Genomic DNA, 26,942 nt, shown 5'->3' with positions numbered 1-26,942 from the left:
AACAGGAATTCAAGCAGTGCCTCCCACGGAAGGAGGAGCTTAAACCTCTGCTACGCCTGCCTGTCAAACAAGACAACGTTATTGGAGTTCCCTCTTCTGCAGTTTGTGTTACTCGCCATTCTGCTTGTGTCGCTGCAAAACAGTTCCTGAGAGCCTCAGGGTCGCTCCTGAAATGCATCTGCTGTGCCCTGTTAGGAATTAGAGCTGCCTTTCTGAACCAGAACAGTTGCAAGTAATAGGACAGATATCTCTGGTCGAAGTCTGGCGTTGGAAGTGCTGAACTTCCGCTGTCAGAAGGAGCTTGTCCTTCGTTATCAGCAGCACAAGAAGAATCGTTGCATCTCAAGTGCTCACGTTTTAAAAATACTACAGTGGTAGGACTGGAAGAAGTTAATTTGAAACTCGGTTCATCACATCTTTCCACTGGACGAATCTGCTACAAGAGGGTAACGATTCTGCGACAGCGGAAAAGTATGATAAAATCTAACTGCAGGAAATGAAGAGATATATTTTAAAAATACTGTTTTAAAATACTAAAATTAGGAAATAATGTCTAGCAATCCAATCATATTGTTACTTTTATGTCTGTGTACTGGAGAGCTAAATTTATTGCATACCCTCCAAACGAACAGATCTATCAGAAGCAACAGTTACCCTCCTCTAGCATTGCTTCACTGCAATCCAGGCAGCTATCAAAGAGGCAGAGAAAATCTTCACAAGCTTTGATGGGCCTCTCAGCTATCACAGATATCAAAAAAACGAGTAGGAACTTTGGTAGTTCCCATTTCTACAGGACTTTGCATCAAAATTCACTAAGAAGACTAGTACTTTTTTGTTTTCTTGAAGGGTCTGTCTTCTGCAAGAAGAATGGTTGAAGATTTTTTTTTTTTACTGAGAGAGAATGTGATTGTTTGATTTTACTGAGAAGATGTATTTCTTCCTGGTTTATAATAAAAATGTAGGGTCTGTGGTGATTAGAGGAAAATAAGCAGCAAGGAAAATTGAGGTAAATAAAAGAGAAATTAAATGATGAGTTAACTGTTAACACCATAACTCATTATTTGGTCATGCAAAGCGTTTCCTATCAATTACTGGGTAATTATTCAGAAGGTAAAACCTAAAAGAATCCCATAAAAGTTAAAGGTGTGAAACCCCTGGAATTCATTAAGAAGATGAGAGCTCACAGTCTGGAGTTTTGAAAATCGAGGTGTCTTACTGATTGTCAAATGGTAAGGGCTCAGATCAAAAGGACCATCACTTGTCTATGACAGTGAGACACCCCAGCCTAGCTCTGCACATCACTAATCCAAGCAGATTAAAGATGTCCCACAAAACCAAACGAGCACTGGTAACCACATTTACAGCTCTGCTCTCAAACAGTGTGAGTTTCCAGCAGATTTACAGCATTTCCCCGATCTTGTTACTAAATCTGGCAAAGGGCAACTTGACAAAACTTAAGAAAGCACCATTAACAAAGCCACTATTTCGCTGAAGTTTTGAGCAAAGGTTAAATAAAATTTAAAAAATTCTATTATGCCTGGTGTTCCAAACCAGGGAGATTACCACAACAATAGAAAAGACATTTTGCACAAAGAGTGTTCAATATCTGCAAGCTCTCACAATCCTCCAAACAGGAGAACCACACATGGGGCAACTGTGGCACAAGGACTGTCCTCCGATCACAGAATCAGCCGGGTTGGAAAAGACCTCATCAAGTCCAACCCTTGATCCAACACTGCTGTGGTTCCCAGCCCATGGCACTGATGCCACATCCATTCTCATCTTAAAAACCTCCAGGGACAGAGAATCCACCACCTCCCTGGACAGCCCATTCCAATGTCTGATACTCTCTCTGTAAAAAAAATTTCTTCCTAATATCCAGCCTAAATGACCAAGAGTTTATCCGTAGCACAATGATATTTTCAGAGCACTCAAATAAGCAAAAGTAATTTTTCTTTTCATTTTGATTGGCTGACTGAGGGAACTATTGAAAGGGTCTTGAATCTTTCATTTTTGGCCCAGAAAATATCTGGGCCAACCATCTAAATAACAATTCATCAGAACTTAATTTTGTGAAAGAGTCTTTAACTTCAATGGTTTTTAGACTAACCAAAGATGTTTTTTGTACTATTCAGGGTCAGTGTGAATCACACATATTTTCCAGTATTTACAGGGTTATTTCATTCAATAAAACAACAGTTGCTCTGACTGAAATGGAAGTGAATTTTTTATTAAAAAAGACATGCCTTTGCTTAACCTCCATAGCTGAATGTTTCTTACCTTTTTGTATGATTGCTTAACACTTGCATAAGCAATTAAAACTTCTGCAATAAAATTACAGCTAGAGACTAGAGTAACTAGTGAAACCAAATACTAGTTTTCTGACAGAGTACTATGTTGTTTTATATAAGCATATGGAAGGAAAACTCTACAAGAAATTGAAATTCGGGGGTTTCCACACTTTCTTCAGAAGGAAAAGGATTTGTAGAAGCCCAATTTCCTTACTGTTACCTCTGAAAAAAGTTGATTTTCTCTTTCTGGCTTTCCTTTTAAAATGACATGACCTCTAAAGATCTGCCTTATAAGCCAAGATATAGAAGAAAATGAAATATTAATATTTAATCTTTTAATTGCATTTCAACAGCTGTCAGGGAACAAAAAGGCCCCTTTTAAACACGAGTCTTTTCAAAATGGATGTCATATTTTGGTCTACATTGGTATGTCACAGCCATTAATCCTGTGGCCACCAAGAGCAAAGTGGCACAGGATGCAACATCAGTTTCTTATCAGAGACGCATATGTTTATGATCATCAGGTACTAAAAAAGAATTTACTTAGGATGAACAATTTTCTTTTTTTTTTTTTTAAAGAAAACAACACAAACTGAACATCCTAATTACGGCTTCCAACATAAGTTTATAAAAAGATGGAAGCCCCCCTAGAAGAAGTGTTCTGAGCCCTGTTGTACATTTACTGGCACGTAAAGTTTCTCTTTATGACATAAGTAGGCAGCAATTTTTTTTTTGGCAGAAACACTTCATGAAATTTAGTGCAGCAAAAAGGGATTTCAAAGCTTCTAATTACCAAAATGCCAGAGATTTAAAAGTCTTATGTCAGGTATACCTTCCGAAAGGAAAGGATGAAAAATCTACCACTTAACATTTTCAAAAAGCATAAAAAGTGCCATAATTCACAGCAGAGGAGTATGCAGAGAGTGCAGAGGAGTCTAACTGAGCAAACAGCAGTCTAGATACCAATTTACGATCGAGCGGCTTGATCTGCCAAGAATTAGAACAAATACCACATTAAAACCATGCTGTCAGGTTGTAATTAAGTAGGAAATCACGCCGGGACAGTGTTCTTCTACTTTACTGTTAGACCAAGTCCAGAACTACTGAAAACTTCTATGGGCTTTGCACAGAATCCCAAAGGGCTTTCGGGTTGTTTGGAAGAAGAACAACTGTGCTTTCTCTGTTAGATTTTTCTGGCCACAATTACATTTCCTGTCATTCAACAAGGTGCCTCTGAAATCCAGCAGGGAACAAAAATGCCCTCCCTAGAGAGACTGAGGAGAAGGGGGGCTCTGTGGATATTGTGATGCCACCCACCGAAGGTTGGGTTAAGCGAAGGTGAACATCCCAGTTGACCGATTTGTGATTTCCACGAGTAAAAACAGAGGCAGAAATACCAATAGTAACACATGGCAAAACAACCTGAGATCCTGTACGTGTTCTAACCTCCTCCTGCAATGAAGGCCAAGCCAAACATGTTGCCACTAATTTTTTTTAGCTGCTTTAAACAAACGCAGACTAAATTATTTCGACAGGGATTGCAACTTTCAAGTGCCAAGCAGCTCTATTGTCAGACTTTGTTAGGTGTTAGGGGCTCTTGGGCTCTGAGGATTAAGAGTTCAGGGAGAATTTTCAGCTGTTCTGCCAAGCACAAAGTGCAACTGGGTTGAACCTCCCTGGCTGGCTGGCTAATTTTAACTTCTCTAAGCACACAATAACAGGTGATTCGAAAAGCAGAATTTTGAGCTTGTTTCAGTAAACACGATAATTTGCCCAGCACTATAACAAAAAGGGACCAATATACTGAAGGTTCCTGTTTGTAATTCAGGTGATTTACTATCAGTCAGAAAACTGTAATGACCCCATTCTTCTGTGGAAGAACACAGCACTGTGTTACCAAACAGGTAATAAAACAGTAACTGTTCAACTGAAATACTGAAATTACATTTCCCCATTAAAAAAAAAAAAATTAAATCAATGAATCAGGATCAATCCAGCAATTTACTATAATTTTTACTCTTCTTTTTTTTTTTTTAATTTTGTGGATATATTCAAAAAAATCCATACCAGAACTATTTTGTGAAGATAAGTGCCAGGATGGAATCATATTCGGATGAAATCATAGCAATTATACATTTTGTTCTATAGAGTTTTTTTTTTTTACATTTCAGGTTTCATCTTCAATTCATACACGTAACTTAAATTATCAAGTGCCAAAAACTTCACAAGTATCTTCCTGGAAAGCAGAACTTGCCCTTCTGAAAGGTCTGGAGGCACAGTCAGCTTTTATCTCAGGCCACTAAAGACAATCTAAAAAGTCATTCCACTTACTGACATTTCAGAGAGCATTAAACCAAACCCGAAAGAATGTCACCTATGTGTCCACAGGGAACAAGCAGAGAGTACAAACTGAACTTCCTGGAGAAGGTGGCAAGGCACAGAATACTACTTATCCTGGTTTTTTAAAAAAAAAAAAAAAAGAAAAAGGTGGCAAAATGACTTAATATTTATTCTAAAATAAATATTATTCTAAAATAATTAGGAAAAACCACATGAGGTATCTTAAGGTGCGAGATATTTAAATCAATGTCTCTATTTTTATCTTGATTCATCTGCATGGGATATGGCATCTAGCATTACACTTTATTCCTTCTGATTCATGTTTTAACTGTACTTGTTTGTTCATTTGTTTAAACACACCAGTCACACTTTGATTTTCCTTTCATATTCTGTATTTGTTTCTGACAGGGAAGTTTATCAAATAGTAGGTTCTGGAGATGTCAGGCTTTCTAAACACAAGACTAAAGTGCGAATATATTTCAGAGATATGCGAGGTCAGTGCACATTCTTTTCCTCACATAATTCCTTTTCCATCCTTTGTTTGCTCATTTATAGCCCCTGAAGTATAACGCATGAATTATCCTATTGTACCCATCAAGCACTTGACAGATTGTTTTAGTAAAACTCTTATGTGCTGCTGGCTTTGCTTTCAGGCCGCCAGGAAGAGTTTTAACAAAAAGGCTGATTAGTTCCTTTAAGTTCTCCCAGATAAACAAACTACAAAGCAAGTTTACAGTGCCCAGGGTCATCCATGCAAAAATCCCACACAGGCTCTTTACAGTAACAACACAAATCAGAGCACTCAAAGGTGCCTAGTCAGGAAAAAAAGCTGATGATGATGCAGCAGCCTGTCATATGGGGAGCAGAAACGTTCACGCTTGAGAATCTTAAGTTAATGACATAATTGTTAGGACACTTCTTAACTGAGCTCCTTTAAGGAGAGACCTTTTTTGTTTGTTTGTTTGTTTTGTTTCACACATGGTATTATTTTGGTAATAAATCACAAAAATCACTAGACAGATTTTTTTTCTCCTTAATAAAACCTGGGATAATGTCAGTGACACAGATGCTGGTTATATATGTCTATATATTCACCTTAGAAACTGCACAGCAGACACACAGCAGATTCCCAAATCCAAGTCTGGCCCTGTGAGAAGGGCATTACCCACTGGGAAAATGCTGCACAGAGCTCTTAGAGTCCAGTCATCAGAATAAAGCGCAGACATTGCTCTTCTTGTGTTTTCAAAAACATCAAAGCTGCTTGGACCATGACCTTAATGAATTGCATCCTCCCATCAACCCACAACAAAAGGCTGGGAGGACAAGAGATAGGGGAAAGAAAGGTAAAATAAGAAATGGAAAAGAGACAAATAGATCCTGAGGTAGATTAGGACATGTGGGGAAGGAAACTGTTGTCAAATTTCAAGGTAGGTAAGGATACTACAAGGCACAAGGTGCAATTAAAAAAAAAAAGGCAGCCTGATTTAAATGTCAGCAAATCAGCTCCTGGCATTACTAGCTCTGCTGTCTTGGTTGCAGAATTTTACTTCAAAAGCTCTAAAGAATATTAGGGCAGCTTAAGCATATGTTAAAAAGTCAAATAAACTCAATGAAAATGTTACGGCATTTGATGAAACGCTGCACTGTTGCAGGGAATATCCAGTTATAACACTGGGTCATTGCTTGGATGGTCTGAGTGAGGAGAATCTAGGGAATTACTGCAGGATTGATGCAATCAGACATCCTGATGCTGAAATTAACTGAGACATTCATTAATTTCATGACCAGTTTCAGCAGCCCCTGAAACTGCAGCCGGTTACCTACTTGATGTACTTTTAAAAGTCACAATCACCTCTGATTCGAATCCAGTGTATAAATACATGCCCTTTTTACAAATATGTGGCATGTGGTGATAAGGCACCCAGATTTGGAAAGCAGAGAGAGCCGTGATTTTCATTCTTTTCCGAATTCACCACCTCTTCTCCCCGTACTCAGCGTGACCTTTCACAGCTGCACCTCTACTTGCTCTTCATCCCCTACTCTTCCCATCACCCTGTTGCTTTAGGAGCACACCTAATCTTTGTATAGTCACAACTGAGATGTGCCAAACCCCAATTTGTAAAGTATTTGTGAAAACTGTGCAAAGAAATCAACTTTTGAAGTACAAAGACAGTAGCTATATCTGATTTTCTTTATTTCATGTAGGCCTACTATGAGAAAAATCTTGATTTCCCAAGTCAGCAGCGAAAATGATAAGTTACATATGGGATATGGAATACTCTGCTGTAATTTTAAACCATCTGGGTTTGTATCACATCGCTGGGACAAAATGCAGCTACTTCTCTGTAAAAGTGCAAAGGATCAAGGCCTATTTTCTCTTTCCAGGTACACCAAGGCTCATTATGGGTTAAATAATATCAATCATCACATTTCCCTCCACACTGAAGTTGTTTTTTTTCCTGTTCGCATTCCTTTCATCTCCCTTTTATATATTAAGTTATAAGCTGGTTTTATTTTATTTTTCTTGGCCTTGGGAGTTTCATGTCCAACACACCAGCTGTTCTTCTACCATGATTATATAAACTTAAGCATCACAGAAGTGGGAATGAAATTTAGTGCATAAAACCTTTTGCTATACAAGTTTTCTCATGAGCAAAACAGTCTGAGGTTGTTTTACACTGTTTATATAAATATAATCGAATCTTTTTTTTGGTTTTTTTTGCATCTCTCTATGTAACTCTGCATATGAGCTAAGTGTTACCTCAGAGCTCTCAGAATGCTGTCTCTTTACCAAGAAAGAGAATGATCAATCAACAATATAATTTTAAACATTTCTTTTAGTTTTGCTGACTTTACCCTCAGAAGTGTCAAATATAGGAAAGATCCAAACAAACGCAGCAAAAATGACTGTAGGTACAGAGGGTTTCTTACCAGTGTTCAAAATTAAGGAACATATTATTTTCTTTGGAAAGCAGATTATTAAGGAAAGCATGCTTGTGATGCATAAATAATGATCAACAGGGAAACAGCATGTACATTTTTATATATTCTATTTTATAATTTATATTTATATGTATATATTCAGATGTTTGTATAACACACAAAATGAGGTGATTCATCACGAAGCAAAACATGAAACATTCTGCTGAGTGCATCTAAATAGTAAATACTCATTCATAATTTTAAGACATATTTTTGTTCATTACTGAAGTGTAAAGTACTGTTTTCCATTGCCACAATGTTTATTTTGCTTTTTTTCATTAAAAATTTGCACCTCAGAAGAAGAACGAGGATATAGAGTTATGTGACACTGTGAGTATAACTGTGTTATATGTAATAATATTTATATTCTTTCTGTCTCATAACTAAGCTCTGTTTCTAGCAAGGAAGGAAGACATCCTAAAAACAGCCATCATCATGTCCTGCTATATTTTATTTGTCTGCTGTTTGATGTAAAAAAATTAAAGTAATCTATAAACTATCAAAAGATTGGTTTCCGCTACGCTGAACCGATCCCCTATAAGATGACACACTCTAAAGGCTCTTTTGCCTTTAAACCATAATCCTAATTCATCAAGTATCATTAGCGCATTGCCTTCCTGCTCATCAACAAAATCACCTCAGTCTCTTGTTAGAACATTTCTAACTTGAATGAACCTGAAGAAAACTGCAAAGAAGGTGCTTACCAGAAAATAAAAATACTACAATACACTATAAACTAAAACCCACCACTTCAAAAAGGAATAAGGGCTATTTCTTGTGTCTTCAAGCTTTTCCTTTAACGAAATCTGTGTCTTCACAATTCCTCTGGGAAACATGAGGTTTACTTTTTTACCTATGATTTATGCCCACAGATATTTAGGGCACGTAGATTTTCTAAGCTCAGAATGCTGTGACTCGCTTGTCCCTTCACAGACAAAAACTCCTGCCAGAGTACGAATGAGTCCAGAAAGAAAGGCAGATCTCCTTATCAGCTTAACTGAGGATTAGTCAGCAAAATTACATTCAGACCTTGTTAACAACAACAAATCATTTACAGGCCATGGAAGGATGTTTAGTTTAGTATGGTTTGGGGTTTTTTTTAAAGTATGCACTAAAATACACTTACTTGCTGCCGAATCTCTTCTTCCATCTTTACTGGAGACCCCAACTCTGCCACTTGTTTGACCCCTTCACTGGCATATCCTCCATACTCCCAAAGGATGTAGTTCTTCGAGTGGGAGCTGCCGATGATCGCCGACCAGTGGTTGGTGCGCCCTTTCAGGGAAAACAAAACAAAAACCAAGCAGCAATCAGCGCAGCCTCGAAGCATAGCCCCTGATTTTTATTAAAGATTTGAAGCCTCCCAGTCTTCACCAGCACCAAGGCTTTTGCAGGTGTTGCATGTTGTCAGTAATTATTGGATATAACAACAGAGGCAGAAATGGTAAGAAATATTGAATTCCAGCTCATCAAGCAGCCCCTCAGAACATACAGCCTTAGCATATATTTTCTTCACCAAAGATCTCACACTTCTTCAGGACGCTGAAGAAACCTTTAATTTTAGATTTCCACATCAAATAGTTTTGAGAAGAGAACCTGCAAGGGAAGACTTCAGTGGTCACTCTCAGATTTAACAGCAAGTTGTTTCCTTGCTGAGGGATATCAGTTTGTATCAGGTCACTAGATCTGTGCTTGAGTGGCAACAGCAGATTACCAGCAAAGAGTAGATACAAGCATCATTACATTGTCATTAAATGCTAAATTTTTTTTATAGTTTGGTGACCAAACCTTGTCAGTACATGGCTATAAAGTGCTTAAAGCCAGAAACTTCCTCCATCAGCTTTCTGCTGAAACAGGGGAGAAACATTTGTTTTCTATGGGCAAATGGTGTCTAGTATTTCTTCCAAGAAACTTGTGAAATACTGGTAAAGAACTGCTCTTATTTGCACTGACACACCTGGTTTTTTTCTACTTCTGCATATTTAAATTATACATGTACCCTGTCTCCTTTCCTCACCATTAGTAGGGATTCCCTTTAATTTAGGAAGGGGGCAAAGAAGTGAATTTTGGTGCTTCTATATTCACTAAGTTTTCTTGCTCAGATTTCTCATACTGTAATGGTTGTAGAGCTTGGCAAAAGGATTCCTGTTCTTGCTTCTTGACTTGTTGGGGAAAGAAAAAAAAAAAAAAAGGAAAAGTTTAAAGAAAAAATGTTAGAGAAGCATGATGGAGTTGGAAAGAGAATGGAGAGGAAATAGGGAGTCACAGAAGTCCCACAGTCCTGAAAATAAAAATGAATTCACTTAAGTGCCAAATAACATTCTGCAAAGATATAAGGAAAAGGATGAGAAAATGAACTGCTCACAGAAACAGACAGTCTGGTAACAACAAAAAGGCTGTAGGAGATGAGGGAGACAGAGTGATGGAGTGAGACAATATTTAACATTTTTCTTTGCAATGCAAAAGGTAGAGAGTAGCAGTAAAAACAGCTGGAAACTGAATAAATGAATGAAAAATGAATAATGAAGTAAATAAAAGGAATGCAAATTTAAGATGTGAAAGGTGGGACGATAAAATTGGAAAAGACAGTGTAGAGAATTTTATAAAGTCGGATGCAGGAACCTAATCATGGGAGAGTAGAAAATAGATTAGAAATGAAAAATGAACGCCAATGGTAGGGGGGGAAAAAAGCTAGAAAGGTGTAGCAAACAGAATAGACAGACGAGGGAGACGGTCTAGCAGCACACCAAAGAGAGCTTCCATGGGTTCCTTAGTCCTAAACTCGGACCAAACTATACTCACTGAGCTCTGAGCTGTAGCAGGCCTGATGTTTTCAGAATCAATTAAAACTCATCCTTAATTGAGCCCTAAATGGAGAAAACCAAAACTCCTCCACAGGTGAAGAGACTACAACGACAGAAGATGGTTTGTTGATCTCAGATCTACCAACTGTTCCTAAAATACACCGTGGCACCACGTCAAACCACAGAGAGATGCTGTCACTCAGCTCCAGTGATGAGACCACCAGTTTTGCCCCCTCTTTCATCCCAGCACGCAGCTCTGACTATCTCCCAAGCAGCTTACCCTGAAACACAGTGACACTGTGTTTACTGAAAGAGAAGGTTCCACACAGCCCCTACAAAACAAAAATGGATCACTGCAGAGAGGAACCAGAGCTTTTGGAGCACATGGAACAACTTACCACCCATTTGACAAAAACCTTTCAGGTTTTTGTCAAATGGGTGGTAAGTTGTTCCATGTGCTCCAAAGCTTCTCCCCCTCCCTATCCCTGAGCAGGACAAGAACATCTGATGCCTTTGCAATCAGCTCTCCCTAAAGACACTGGCTCTGAACAGACTGTACCTGACCCACCTGCTTGCCCAAATGAGCTGCTTGAAGTAAAACCACATCCATCCCAAACTTTTCTCAGGACCTGTGCTACCTTTGCAGCCGCTTCGCTCCTCACCTCGACCCTTCCACTTCTTACGAGAACAACGAGACAGCTTGATATTTCTTAAGCTTTTCCTCTAAGCATCAAAGAAACTTCTCTGCACGAGGTAATCTGAGCTATTTTGCATCAGATGCCACTACCCAGTCCTTAGAGCAGCAGACAGAACACTGACAGCTTTCCAATACTGTTATTTCACTCCATTTTTCGTAGTTGGGAGCAGTTTCTCAGTTTATTCACTTACATGTGTGCTTCTGCATAAAGATCAAGGCGTCATCGTGACATGAGGATATATCCTCTGACACATTTCACATCACGATGGAGAGCGTGACTATTCGTGTTATCATACATGGGCGATGCCCAGAGAGAACAGACACTTTTAAGCCACAAGGCATATGTAAATACAAATCTTTCTGACTGGCAAAATGTGATAGGAAATTCAACAGTTCCCCTTGGGCCAGATTTAATAACAGCTGAAATACTCAGTTTCCATTTGCCTATTATCAGCTGTGGCAACCTGCAAAAGTTACCTGAAAAACACGCTCCATTTTATTTAAATTTCAGTTTGGAAATGAGTTTAATTTTTTTCTTTTCTTGTCAGTTTGAGGTCCACAAAAGCAAAATTGTTTTAAGAATTATTTTTTTTACCCCTGTCTGCAGCTCTCTCCAGTCTGTAGCTGGCACACTCAGAACAAGATTGTGTGGCAGTGGTTTTATTTTAAGCAATGCTTTACAGTGGGTACATCCAATAACTCCTAAACAGACAACATACTTGTAAATTTAATGGAACAGAGGTGTGTTAATTACATGGTATAATAAATGTCAAATTATTCCTAAGCCACGGTACCTGCAAAAACCTCAAAACAACTTCCCAAAATTAAAAGTTTTGCCCTGTATGTTCTAGAAATATCTCTGTGTAATAGCATTTGGAGTTCTTTGGAGAAAAGCTAAGCAACAAAGTATATATTCTTTAGGGATTTTTAGAGCAAATATCAGAGGATGAGTTAAGGAAAAGATGCAGAATATAAGTTTTATGATCTGCATAATTTTCTGTGATGGCTCAGCAAATATTTAGTAATTTACCACAGTCCATAATGAAAAATATTTTATTTAATGTAATTACTGCACAAGTCCAATTTTAAAGAATGATACCAATGGCTAGTTTTCATTTTCAATACTACTATATCAGGATGAGACCTTTTCAGATAAGAGAAATAACTTTGAGACAACTTTCCGAAATTTCAATGTAAAATTTTATCAGCTGCTGTAACCAGGATTAATTGTGTAAGTACCAACTTTTTCGGTTTAAGTAAAATATTAATTTAATTCAGCACTCTGTAACTGGGGAAAGCAGGCTACAGAGCTATTGAAACTTGTTTATTTTCTATCATGCACCCCTACTCTTTATGAGTTCACTGAGTTGGATGCAAAAGAAAAGGCCATTTATCCCCAGTATTACATCACTAAGCCACAGTAATTTCATAGTTTTTGGTCATTTTCTCATCCCTGTTTCCAACCACCAGCTGAATCCATACCAACAGTGCACACGAAGTGTCACACTCAGCAAACATATAAATCACCCAGCGGCCTGAAAGAGCATTCTGGCAATTATTGGCTTTGCTTGTTTTATCTCCCATGTGTTTATGCTGACCAGCAGTATCTGAACAATGTGCAACTTCAGAAGTAAGAGACTCAGCATAAGCAATATTGCTTAGGCTGGTGAAACTGTGAGCTGGTACAAACCTCACCGGGGTTCACAAAGATCTTCTGATGCTGTGACAATAATAACAATTTTTAAAAATCCACATAAAAGCTCTATGTAATAAACGTCAGCCACAGACAACATAACGAAGTTTAAAGACCCAAGAATGTGACTCATGTTCCCAAATAGTTTCCTAGACAATTTTTTTGCCACAGACTGTGGAGTCAGTAATGAAAAACCAAATGCACAACACGCATTTTTGCAACTTCAGCTCTTTACAGTTACTTGAGCAACTGTAAAAAGTAAACTTGCAACAAAAATATTTATTCTGCAGTTTAAAAATTTAAAAACTCAAACAGAAAAAGTTCAGAAGGTGGTTTTTTTATCTCTGTATTCAACCAACAAAGACAAAGAAGATGTCCTTGGGCAGCAAGACTCAAAATTCACCAAAAGTAACTGAAATCATTCAAAACACTTTACAGTAAAACAAAAAGGCTAGATAGGCATGTTGGAAAAATCAACATGTTACTATGTTGCCCATCCTTCGTGACTTTTCTCTTAAAATCTCATTTCCCAGCCGTACATTGTAAGCCAGCCTAAGCTTACAATAAGAAAAACAAATAAACAAACAAACAAACAAACACACAACAAAAAAAGAAAGAAACCTTTCTCACCACAAAGGTATTTTAAAAATATGATCTCATAAACACCTCAGCTCGAAATGTCAGGCAAATCAATAGGCTTTACTTGTAATGTATAGCACAGAAAGATCCATTGATTTTCAATACTGAAGGTAAGCAGGATCCCATACATGTCAGGATTTTCCCTGCAGAGATGTAAATAAGTAGTGGTGTGCCACACAGCAAGCTCCAACCCTCTTCACAATCCCTACGTGGTGCAAGCAAAAATCATGGTACTCACGTGGGAAATCTTTGGGATGTGTTTTCTCTGACCAGTTCCCATAAAAAGTTAGCCGGTATTTGGCAGTTCCACAGGCACAACAATCTAAAATCGGTTTGTCAGTCACACCTTCTGAGGCCGAGTCTGAAAAAGCAGTAAAGTACCCACTGAAAATGGTCACAACTCAAAGCAAACACAGGACAGCAAAGCTGCCATAATAGACACTCCAAAAAATAAATCTGAGTTAAGCACTTGTTTGTTTAAAAAAACATTACACTAAACTAGAACCCTGAAATACCTAGACCGCATTTATTAGTGGATATAATGGTTGAAAACTAAATTTTAAATGAGGTGCCCTGTCAGTCGTCTCCAGATTTAAAAGGGGATTGTTTCTAATTGTTACCTGATAAGGACAAAACCTCGGCTGACCTCAAAACACAAAAACCTTTGAAATTTCTGGGCAGTCAAAGCATATAACTTTTCCAGCAGGATGCAATCACCAGCTGCAACATTCAGGTTCAGGAAAGGATGAAATGGGCCAGGATTCAACAAGCTAAAAGTGCCCTGGAATCAAATGGGTATCATAAAAGAGCAGGGAAAAAGGTGCAAGCGTTACATTTGGAGGGAAACAAAGACGACTGTATGAGGAATAGTATATGTGATAAGGAAGAAATTTGAACCTGGAGGAAACTATTCAAGGTCTCAAATTTTTAGTTTGATACAAAGAATTAAGAGACATTTTACTTTACCTTACCTTGTTCACAAATTTTTTTGGTGAGAGAACCCTCATCTTGAAAATAAATTATGCGCTTCTGCACAATGCTGGCTCTATAAAGAGGGAAAAAAACCAAACAAACAAACAAAAAAAGGTTTAAAATATAGTTATTCCTTTAAGCAAAAAGAAAATGCACGATAAAACAGCAAAAGGAGAAAGGAGAGAACTAAACTACTACTATGACCTGTATTGACAATTCATATATAAAATGCAGGACTAGAGATAAAACATTTTTATCTCAACTTGCATAAATGTGAATTTAGTCACATTTTACAGAAACTTGAAATGTATTTACATTCACTTTGGAGAAGTGATCATAGTCTTATGATGAGAACCTCTGCTCTTGAAATGCATGATGGTCAACTCAATATTTGATATTTCAATCAAATCTTATATTATAATACTGAAATTATATCCAATTTCAGAAAAACAGCACAGCTAAATTAAGCAGCTGTTCGTAGGAAATTACATGGCATTCTAAAGACATAAGTACTTCTGATATATGACAGCAATTCAGTGCAAACATCGTGTAAAACAGAATTTAGAAGGACAGCTAGCATAAGGTAAAGTTTTTAAAAGCAATTCAAAGGTTCCAGAAGACAGACCACTTTAATTAAATCTAGAATGTTTTATTAAGGTTTAGAGTTGAGAAAAATTGTAAATTGATAAGCCTCAGTGCCTCAGTTCCTCAGTTGAGGAGGGGTGGATATATGCAGTCCTAAATAAACTTTAACTAGCTTTTTGACCATTTTTAACTATAAAAATTAATTCACACATAAACTTTATCTTCTTCCTATATGAAAACAGATGTTAGTTCAATTCAAAGACATTTTATGGACAGAGAGTTTCCTGACAACATGCTTTGAGAACAGGCACTCTTCTTTGTTTACCACTAATAGTGCACATTCTTCTAGGAACATTGTGTACCATCACTTTATTTAAAGCTCTAAATAGCAGGGGCCAGTTTCTCGTCTTTCTTCAATTTTAGTCAATAATTATCTTAATCTCTCTAGAATTATTCCTCACTCATGACAGCTCAAGCGAGAAGAAAAGTAAGACTGTGCATGCTTGACATGTTGTTACAGTCACGTAACCTTTCTTTGACAACATCCCACCCATAAAATTATCAAAAATGAGATGCAATTTTACTGTGCTTGCTTTGCCAAGATGCAAGGTCGGAGTAGGAGAGGAAGGAATCCTTCTTTTCCCCCACCAGAATAACTGGGTTTTGTAAACCTCTTAAAGATGGATCAAACTGCCAAGGGTGCAAAAACTACAGCCTGCTGTCGTCCTTAACAGGGCTGGCATCTCTTAAAGGAAGGTGTGGTAAACAGCAATACCAGGCAACCAAGCAAGGCTGTGAAAAAAACAGCATGAAACTTTTACTAAAAGCAAAAGCATGATCTGCCAGTATTTGGTAAAAGGAAATTGCTAGGGAAAAATATGAGCCTGTAGCAAATAACAGGAAGTGAATGAAACTGAGAGTTAGTTAGATGTCTCTTATTAATATAGGAACTGGCATGGTATCACCTAAATGGTGGCAGAAGGGACTGACCAAGAGAAGCAGAATGAAAATTTTCTGAGAAACTGTTTTCAGGGTTTCTAACAAGAAATAAGGGGGAAAAAGTTAAACCAAGCAACACTATCAGGACAACTGCTGGAAAGAATAAGAGCCCCGTGGCCTGCCTGGGAGAGTAGCACGCTATCTTTGTTCTTCCAGCCTTAACCCTGAAAGCCAAAGCCTACTTTAAAGACTTTTTGGACAAAATCTCTCTCACCATGAGGATGGTCAAAGTGATCAAATGCTGGAATGAGCTGCCTAGAGAGTTTGTGCAATCTCCACTGCTGGAGATACTCAGAACTTCATCAGATCCGTGCCTCGGCCACCTACTGATGTAACAACCTAACTGATGTAATGACATCTACTTCAAGCAAGCTAAATGACACCCAGAAGTCCCTTCATATCTAAATTTTCCATGATCCTAATCCAAACAAACAAGATATCAGCTGTTTGATAAAGATCTCAGTTCTGCAGATAACAAAGACATTATCAGTATTTCACCCGAGAAGCAGTTTTTAGTTAGTTTAGAAATAAAATATATAAAGATGGTTTGAAGCCTGAAGCGTACTCACATTATTCTTTTTGCTGCAGTTAGTTTGTCACTGTGAAATGTCAAAGGAACAGTTCCTTTTCTAATAACAAAAGCTCCACAGTTTTCTGAGTCATTGTCTCTTCAGCTGTGTTTGAAACTACACAGGGAGCCAGAAATTTAAATGGGAGTTTTGTTACTGATTCCAAATGGACTGGAATTGGTACCTTAGATGGCTGCATAAATATCAAAAGCAGGCACACAGTTTTACAAACACTCAGTCAGAAATAATTTAAAAATATTAGCTGTTTTAATAATCAGCTTCTAGACTAGAAACAGACAAAAACATCTGATCCTTGCATTTCATAGCTTTTACCCCACAATGTGTTTTGACATAATTTTTATTCTTCTAGAAAAGTTCTGATCTTTGGATTAAACATTCTTTCCTTTGGTTTTGAGGTTTACAAAACCAGCTGAAAATGGAATGGCTAACTTTTACCGAGAACTAAGAAAGCTTTTAAGAATTTACACAGAGTGCATCTCTGTTTAGCCTACATAAATCCTTCCCACCACTTCAAACATTCAGTGCTCTAAGAACTTAATGGGAAGGGGAGATCCAATTGCTTTCCCTCATATATTAACAAATACAAGTGGATCTTCGATTTCTTATTTTTCTTGTTGACTTGTTTCTCTCTCTGACATCAGAAAACCATGAATAAAAAAAAAAAAAGAAAAAGGGAAACAAACATGACTACAAAAATCTGTTTGTTTCCCCGTTTCTTCAAAGTGATGCTTCTGGATTTAAGCTTTTCCATCCCCAAACTAAGAAGCAAAACTGTAAGTTAGAGGGATATATAAACCTAGTAGCACTTCCTTTTATTAAAGAGAACCAAATAAACAAATCATCCTAAAAGTGTAATTTTTTTTTTTCTGTTTTTTAGTTCTCACAGCAAAATGAAGGAACATCTAGTTGTTTCTGTAATTTTTGGTTTGGCAATACTCCTTCAGAACACTGCAGTTTGGGTACAAGCAGGTCAGAGTCTGTCCTGGCTCAGTTTGGTCAGAACACATCTGAGAAGTGTGTGAAAAGACTGCCTTGAAAGACTTCCACGGAATAAGATAAATTCACTATCCAGCACAGTTCCACAAAAATTGTACCATTCTGTGGAGAAAAAACTCCAGCAAGGACACACAACTTGCCTGCGGTATATGAACAAACAGGAAATGTCATAAACCATAAAAATCCAGACCAGCCTTGGGAATCCTCCAATTCATACCAGAAACAGAGGAGTTAGTTGGGGCTTTGTTGTTTGTTTGGGGTTTTTTGGTTTTTCTTTCTTTCCTTCTTTCATAGAAACAGCTTTAAATCATCTTCCTTACCACTTTTGTCAAATTCTATCATGAACAGAAATACTCTTCTTTCAAATTACTTATGTGGGAGTAGTGATTTGACAAAAGAAGTAAGGAAGAGGATCTGTAAGAATTGTCCTTATGACACTTTTTAAGCTTACATCAAAACCATTAAGTACAATATTAGAGTTACATTTTAATAAAACAAGTTTTTTTCAGAGCTGGGGAGAATGCCCAAAGTTTTACTTGGATATTGAGAAATAATCATAAAGAATCAGATTGCAGATAAGAAACGTTTTCTGTTCTGTATTACCTGTGAGTTAACCTTGTCTTGCCCTTCCAGCTATAAAAATTACTTTCATTAATTATTCCATGCCTTACTAATTTAATAACAGTATTATAGGTTGTTTCTCACCCCAGAAAACTACTGAGAACAATTAACAGGATATGTTCATTTGCTTTTTTGAGTTTGTTGTCTTTTGGGAAGAAAGAATTTCTAAATGTACCATTCTCTTTAGCACTAGAAGGTGAGGTGAAAACCATGCATTTACATCTACTGTAATTTTGCTAGTACAAGTAGACTTCATTATTCTAATGCATTATTTAGGATGTTCTCATTTTATTTCCCTCTACCTTGGTCTTACAAAATAGCCAACCCTGTGTTTCTGACAAGCACTTACAATGTCAGGAAATGCACAAACTCGCTATAGTTTATCAACAATATTTACTTCTTTTTTCGAATATTTCAGAGACTTTTGTTAAAAACAAACATAAATTCATCTGAAAGCACATCCAATCCTTTAGCTAACAGATGTCAAGTAATTTTTAAACCAGTAGGGTATTTGAAAAACCACATTCTTCAAAATAACCTTCTGCTAGGAAAGTGTGCTGTCTCACCCAAGGACAGGCTCCATCTACATCAAAATCTAAGTCTATCATCAGTTATCACTGATGTGTCAATACTATTAAAAATTTGTAGTAAATTATTTCTTTCTTAATGCCTAATTTAAAAGCTAATACAGAAGGTGCTTTTTTTTTTTTACTGTTATTTTGTTGGCCTTGTTCATTTGCTTTTTATGTTGTTAATGCAGTCTGAACAAACCAACCAGATTTGGTATTTGATGTTGGATAAAACACAGCAATGCTAACACGAACTTTATCTATGTTGCCATAATTCCACATTTACATCCCTGCACAGAGTGAAGGTCTTTAATAGATTAGCCACATGAAAAACAATAAAATTTGCTCTATTTTTAGAATCCTCTTGGTGTCCTTCATCTCATATTCAGGTTTACCATCACACACCTACACGGGAATTCATTGACTTCAGGACTAATCTGGCCATCATATATAATACAACAGAAAGCTCGAAGGGAAAACATAATTATACATTCTGCTATCTGATGTTTTTCCTCAGAAAATCTCTCTGTTCTTTGCTTGAACAGCCATGAGACATAAATGTTGTGTCTAAAATCGTCAGAATAAAAACCCATATTGACAAAATCATTTCTGACATGTGGGCTACCCCCATTACTTGCAAAAAAAAAAGAAAAGAAAACAAAAAGTCACCAAAGGAAAATAAAATGAAAGAATGAATGTCCAGGACTCCTGAGAATTTTTCACATGACATAAAGCCCATTGCTATTCATGGGTTATACCTTCCCCAGGGATTTTGATAGTGTCCACTTTTTGTAGCAGGTACCTTCTCCATGAATTCCAAAGCTAAGCATTATAAGTTATATTGCAAAGAAAAGTCGGAAAAGTTGGGATAGGACTGGGTGGTTGGAGTATTTATTTTGTCATTTTAAGTAGTGTATTTGTACAGTAGATGGAAACAATCTTTCAAAGGTGGCAGTACAGGGGGTTTTTTTCAACCTAGTGAGCCAAAGTCCTGTGACTGACATCTGCATTCATTGAGCCAACTTGTGATAAGAACCAATGCAAACGACTTAGGTATTAAAAAAATCCTAAAAACAAAATGAAAAATAAATCCAAAAGGTCCCCTATCAAGCATCCTTATCATCCCTTATCATTCTCTTATCATCCCTCCCTTTGTCAGCCTGCAGCCTGCTTTACCTGCCATGCAGGACGTGGCAGAAAAGAAACCACCCAGGCAAAGGCCACATTTCAAACCCCTTCCTTCACCAGTCCCCAGGTTCCTTCTTGTCACTGCTTGACCCCTGTTGATTTTGCCATTATTGAACAGGAAGTGTGGATTAAAAAAGGCAAAAGACCATGAACGTCCAGCTAATGAAGCTGGAAAAAAAAGAAAAAATCACCCAGAGCTTCAGAAAAACCGCTCTAAATCTCTAATATTGTTAAGGGTGGGAAGAAAGTAAAATAATTTGAAGTTAAAACAAACAATCATTCTCCAACTAAAGTTGCCAATTAGCAATATACAGAAGTCATGTTATAATGAGTAAATTATTTGCTTGGATGGACAAAAATTTGTAAGTCAAGAGCAACATCCTAGCAGCATCCACCCACTGGTAAAATATTGATTACCAGATAGTCAGCAGTAGGAGTCTTAATTGGAATAAAATGTTTTCTGTTTTCAAATCCATACAAATCTTCACCTCATTTCAACTGACAGGAGCCTGAAGGTGAAAGAACCACAAAAAAACCAGAACAAATTAAAACCCACTGAAACCAATATACCATAATTTGATATTAAAATGCTTCATAATGCTTCTTAAAAGAGACCTTAATATCACGAATGTAATTGCCTAAGGAAGTTTCTGATGCAGTATCTTTAGGTTAAAAGTCAGACACCACAAATCCACTGGAACTGGAGCCACAAGGAGAGACTTGTCAGTTCTTAAGCGCAGCCGAGACACCCATTTCATCTGCCTGAAACAACTGAATCTCATCTACCTGAGCTGTTCTGAGAGCTTTTCCTGACAGCTGAGACTGCACAGCCCGCTGAACACTCAGCCAGCTAATGCCAGGAGATACTGGCTGTTTGTGCTGAAGGAACATCAGAGCAGAGAAACGAAAGAAAATAAAGGACCAATAAAGATAAAAGGGTTGGCATCAGTAACTTTGCCACTTCCCTCATTCTGAAGTGGCAAAGTATGGGAAGAAGGCACATGCAAACTGTAATTGAGAAACAGCTGAAAAGACCACCCTGATCATGCAACACATAATTATCAAAGAAAGATCAAATTGCTCCCTTAAATTATTCTACGTCATTTGGGAGGTTTTCACCAAGCTTCTCCTCCTACTCCTTGTTCAGCATCTGCTGCAACAAGAACAGCGTCAGTGCCTCGAGTTCATACAACTGTCCTGGTTGAAAATATTAGCTGCAATAGGGATTGGTAGCAGATATTGCTATAAAACTTTGGTACACAGATTTTTGGAGAACACGATGGCAGGGAGCCTGTACGTCACGGCCCTTGGTCTTCTGCCTTCAGCCCTTAAAGTGCCAAAATCCAGACAACCTTCTCCTGTCCCACCAGCTGCCAATACCCAGTGGCACTTAGAGAAGCTTTGCTACAACAGAGCAAACAAACAATGGAGAAAGAAGGATTGCTAAATACACTGCATGAAAATCAGAAAAACACTCTCAAAGGACAAGGAAATAGCAGCGTGGAAGGGTACAGACACAGGTTAGGAAATGGATCAAAAATCATCCAAGTCATGCTTAGGAAGGGCAAGAACAAAGTCCAGTCAACATCTCTTTCCTGCAGCAAAAGTCAGAGTGTGGATTGAGTACGTATAGATTATATACATCAGCCCCCCCCAAATCATTCTGGGCTAATGAAACTCCTTGAAAGTGTGTGATGATTGCTTTTCACAGCGATTCCAAGTGTTTTCTATACAACAAAATACACCTGCAGGGAGAGGAAACCAACCCAAGAGTATCAAGAAGCCTTTTGCCTCAGAGGGGTTCCCAAAGTCCTGGTGATCCGGATAAAGGTCAACATTTCAGGGAGGAAGTGATTACAGCTGTGCTTAAAGGACCAGAGATTAAGCAAAAGCTGCACGGTCTGTATCTCCCTCAGTCATCAGGACAAGGAGAGCACATGAATAAGACTATTAAAGGAGCATTGTCAACAGTAGTAAGTAGTAATGAAAGGGATTAGGATGATAAATTACCCTTCATATTAGCAGCTTTGAGAAGCAGGCATAGACCAGGAACTGGAATTCAGCCCTATCAAGTTTTATTTGGAACAAAAGTGCAGGTAATTAGATTCTTAACTTCATTAGAAACTCCAAGAGGGAGATGTTTTAATGTGCATAATTGAGATACACCGAGTGCTATTAGAGATACAAGAGGAAATAGAGCAAGGGTTCAGATATTGTGGAGACAAGCAGGGATGCTCCTTCAGCTATCTGTATGGGAAATAGATAAATCCATTACATTTTTGAGACTGACACCCAAACAGTGCAATTTAAACTTCTCCAATAGTTGGTTTAGATTTCAAAACTGAAGCAACAAGGAAAACGAATCTCCTGATCTTCAAGAGAAAGACATAAGGTATGTCACATATGTGACCTGCTTATTATTGCAGGGAGTCATTTGTTCCCAGCAAACACTCACAGAGAGAAAGGGAGGAAAAAAAAATGACATGCTTTGAAAGTTAAAAGCGTACAATTATCAGATACGCTGATGTAAAGGTTGTTCTGAAAACTTAGATGTGCCCTGTAACTTTGTGCTGCTGCTGATCGTGAGATAACACTCTAACAAGACCTGACTGACCCACTGAAATCAATTGCCAGCTTCAGTTTCACTTTATCAGAGGAGAACCACAGCCAGAACTTCTTCTGATGCACGAGTAGCCACTGGAAAACTAGAAAATTATAAGGACAGCCCTTAAAACTCTATTGTCACCGAGCTAAGTGGTTTCCTGAAAAAGACAATGCAGGCAACACATATCCGAGTACCTGTCAAATTTGCCTCCTCTTTATGAGTTTATTTTTATTTTACTTACTTGCTTGAAATTAGTACTTTGTGGGTAGAACTGCATGTGGCAGAAATGCAGATTTCTATTATAAAAATGGAAAGAATGATGAGCTATAGGTGCTTCCTCACTATATTGCAGACAATGTTTTGGCCATGATTAATTCAGAGAAATTAGATAAATGCCTATTCATTAGAATTTTTGTTATCTAAGTTAAATCTGATGAACAAGACAATCTCTTTGTGAACAATCATGAAATGGTGGTACCTCAAAACCGGACGTCAACTTTGCAGTGTGGAATATTTTTTATTTTCTATGTGAGTTCCTTATCCCATCATATATGTGCTTCAGCAAACAACTGCAAGGCAGTGGCACCATTAGAGAGCACACCTATTTTTCTACGTCTAAAACAAGTGTATACTCCATTTGAAGAGATATCTATGGGCAGACACTATAGGTAATCTGTAAAACTTAAATGAATGTGGACATATTAATGGTATCATGAGGTTACACACCCTGTGTAATGAGAGGGCATCAAGCTCATTATGCTCCCAATGAACAGAACTGATTCCCTCCCTTAAACACAGCCTGTAAGACCGTCCTTTCTGCAGCAAATGAAACCCCAGAAACCATGAAAGAAATCAGGTGTGCTTCCTGGTGCATGGCAAGGCTTCAAACGGCATTCTGCTGGGGCAGTGAGCTGATGGAGCAACAAATCCATTTCTTCGGGAAAGCAGCTCGAAAAGCGCTCAGGCTGCTGCTGTTCAGGTAGCAAAGATACCTAATGCATGTCTAATGAAGTAGAAATGAGAGAAAAAGCAGGTACCTAATTGCTGCCTGGAAAAGGAAGGAATGGCCCAGCAATTATCGGTTGAATTTAGTATTTCAATCCTTTCAAAAATCGCCTTAAGAAACTGTCAGCCCAGGTAGTGAGAAAGACTGTCAGACAAGGTAACTAGAAAGACAACATCAACTCCACAGTCAGCTTATTCAAAAAGAAATTCCTTTTCTGGTTGTTTTTTTTACCTTTCATAATTTCTAAAGAACTGCAATAATACAGATAGATGCTCCTTTGAGGAGACAAATCAGAATTGATTTTGTGGTGCTTCACATGAAGCGAAGAGTGAAGATAAATGCAGTGTTCAGGTTCTGAGAGCTTTTATTGATATTATGTGGCACTCTTAGGGAACCTCCAGCTAATAAATGTAAATTTGAACGAGAATTGAAATACTGTTCAATATAAGTAAGGATGGTCAGAATCCAAAATATTGTTAATTCAGCCATTGGCCTTTCATCGTATAATACAGCTGTGCTTGAAGTTTGAACTGTAAAACGTGCTCTGCGGAGCTGCTCTAGATTTCTGTGGGTGTGAAGGCACTTCAGCAAATATTTACACCAGCATGCTAGAAAAATGTTGCTAATATTGAGAAATTCATACAAAACGGCCCATCTGATATAGCTTTTCTATTTTAACTGCAGGTTTGATTATATACCTTCATAGAAAACAAACTTGAAATACCTGAACAGATTGGATTATGAAGGAGAAAATGACCAGCAAGTTGAGCCTCATTTATGACTAATTTAAACCAGACTTTGTAACATCTAAGAATTCCAAAGTGTTGCAGGATTGAGACCATTCGCTGCTAATGTTCCACTCCTTTGTCTGGGTCAACAGACATTTTGAATAATGGAGGATCTTGACAAGATATTCTAACAGTACTTCTTAATAAAACCTCCCAGTCACTGGGCACATCCTGGATAAAATCACTACATTACCACATTTAAGAAAAGAATTAAAAATTTTATCTAAAAATTAACCACACTACACCACTCAGTTTTTTTTAATTATCTCCTTTCATCAACACTGTACTCAAATTTGCCCTTGGCATTCACTGATCTGAAATGAGAATGCTACCATGCCACAGTAAAAAACATCCTGTAGATGTATGACAGTGGGCCCCCACTGGTGTCCTGGTTTTAATATAGAGACAAAAATACCTTCATCTGTAAAACCACACATTTTGATTCATGGATAAAATACATATTTTAAAAATGCATCATATTATATTAAAATAACACCTTCAGCTTCTGACAGAAGACAAAGCAGTTCCTTAAGACGTTACCATATATTCAGTTCATGCAGTTATTAAAAAACTGGTTTAAAATATTCAGTAATAGAAAATGACAACGCTTCTGATGTCATCAATAGTGACTCTGCTGTATGGTTTGAAAGGAAGTCAAATTATGGCTATCATTATTATTTCTATTCCTGCTCTCTTTGTTTCCCCTCAAAAACTGACAATGGTCTCAAAGTCAAATTAAACATCTGTTTGTAAAATAAACTGGAGTGCTACTGACAGCTGCTGCCAAATGGCAAATGTTCTACAGCTGTCAGGCTCCTAAATTAACAATGATTTTCATTTACAAACAACAAACAACAAGAGAATTATAGAGTTGTGTTTTCTTTTTCCATCCCACTACTTGAAATTTATGAAAATACAGGCTCTGCTAGAGACTTAGTCAGAAAGAAAACAGAGTTTACTGTTAAATTACTTACTGAGAGCAAAAAGTCAGACAAAATCAGTACCAGAAGAACTTCCCTCCTTACATGTCTTAAATCCTTTTTTGCATTAGCTTCTAAGATATGCAAATAGAATAAATAATTCATTGAGGATTTATCTTTCTCCAATGCAAATGTTGTCAATAAAGAAAACTATTGAAAACCATTTTCTTGATTTTTTCATACATCTATTCAGATTTGTAAATACACAGATGCATCAAATTAGCAGGGTTTTTCAAAATTTTACTTAAAATGCTTACGTATTTATCACATAGATGATAGGAATAGATGGCAGGATCTTTTAGACAGCAGTGTTTGTATTTTTTAAACAAATTAATTTGCTTTTTCTTATGTTTAGAGCTCAGCTGGAACTCAGTGAAGAGTTTCAAGTTCAGTATGATTATGCATACATCAGTATTTTCATTAATAGCTTGAATGATGAAACAGAACAAGTTACTGACTGCAGACAGTATCCAGCTGTAATTAAATAATCTTAGGCACAAAGCCCCAGTTTTATATAAGAGTAATTATACCCACAAAGAAAGGGAAAAGCCTTTGTATTGAAATATTTGATAGCAGGATAAAGTTGAACCCAAGAAAATGTTACTCTTAGAAAAACTATTAAACATTACAAGTGCACAATTTAAACACATGAGTATCCTTAGAACAGTGTTGAGAATCTAGAAGGACCAAGAGATTTAGCACCTATAATTGTTAAGAAATAAAAGGTAAAGTTTGAAACGTCTCATGTATTTTTGTAAAATAACAAATCAGAGCACAGGTGACTTCTGAACAGCTCTGTGCTTGTGTTCACTGTTAACCTTAATAAGGGATTTTTCTTGAAGTGTTTCCCCATAAAGTCTGGAGAAACCACAAAGATGATCAAAATGAGAACTGATAGCAGTGTCTTGCCATAAAGCACGTTGAAGTTCTCTAACGCCTGAATTCCAAACCCTCTGCACAATTTTTTTTTATCTTTTGCAAACCAGATTGTTTTACGAAAATGCATTCGTGACAAATAATAACCATATGGGCCAATAAAAGTAGCTGCATGTTACTTCAATTTACCACAAAATGCGCAATAACACTGATTTTTATTTTCTTCAGTACGAAATTATCGTGGGCATTTTCAAGGTACTGTGTGAAACAGTTAAAAATATTCTCTCTCTTAATAAGGCCGTAACTTCGTTCCCCCTATCACTAGAGGAAAGACCACCATCCTTCTCCTTAGTTTTTATTCTCACTATTTTTCTATTTCTTTTTACCACTCCTTGAGGAATAAACCCATCTTTGAGTAGCAAAACCATTAAGCTGCTTTGTAACACTCTGCCTTTGCAAACAAAACAGGACATGAATGAATCTAACCAGAGTTTATAGGATTACTACATTAATTCTGCCATAAAATAGATGATTTAGAAGAACACGAGTTTATGAGAAATTCCATTTATAACACTTGCCAAACTCACGTGCTCCCACTGTGAAGTTAAAGCAGCAATTTTAAATCTGTGAGAAAATGAAAATGAAACAGATTTTTGTTTTAAATGTAGATGTGTTAGCAGATCCAGAGGGCTTATACTGTATGCATTGAAATGCAAATATG

At 37.3% G+C, this 26,942-nt stretch overlaps 1 protein-coding gene across 1 annotated transcript in view; it reads right to left on the bottom strand.

Annotated features, from left to right (window-relative positions):
- LOC114069742 (spondin-1-like) overlaps positions 1-26,942 on the bottom strand; it is a 114,390-nt gene that overhangs the window by 78,496 nt on the left and 8,952 nt on the right. The window contains exons 2-4 of the mRNA XM_027906753.1: positions 14,418-14,491; positions 13,685-13,807; positions 8,740-8,888 (exon numbers count right to left, since the gene is read on the bottom strand). Of these exons, the coding sequence (XP_027762554.1) occupies positions 8,740-8,888; positions 13,685-13,807; positions 14,418-14,491 (346 nt within the window). The remainder of the gene's footprint in view (positions 1-8,739; positions 8,889-13,684; positions 13,808-14,417; positions 14,492-26,942) is intronic.

The sequence above is a fragment of the Empidonax traillii genome, unplaced genomic scaffold (genome assembly GCF_003031625.1).
Source record: "Empidonax traillii isolate 1590-97213 ecotype Southwest subspecies unplaced genomic scaffold, ASM303162v1 scaffold1351:size124891, whole genome shotgun sequence".
Taxonomy (NCBI): Eukaryota; Metazoa; Chordata; class Aves; order Passeriformes; family Tyrannidae; genus Empidonax; species Empidonax traillii.
The sequence above is the reverse complement of the archived record's forward strand: the minus strand, read 5'-3'. Positions and strand labels throughout refer to the sequence as shown.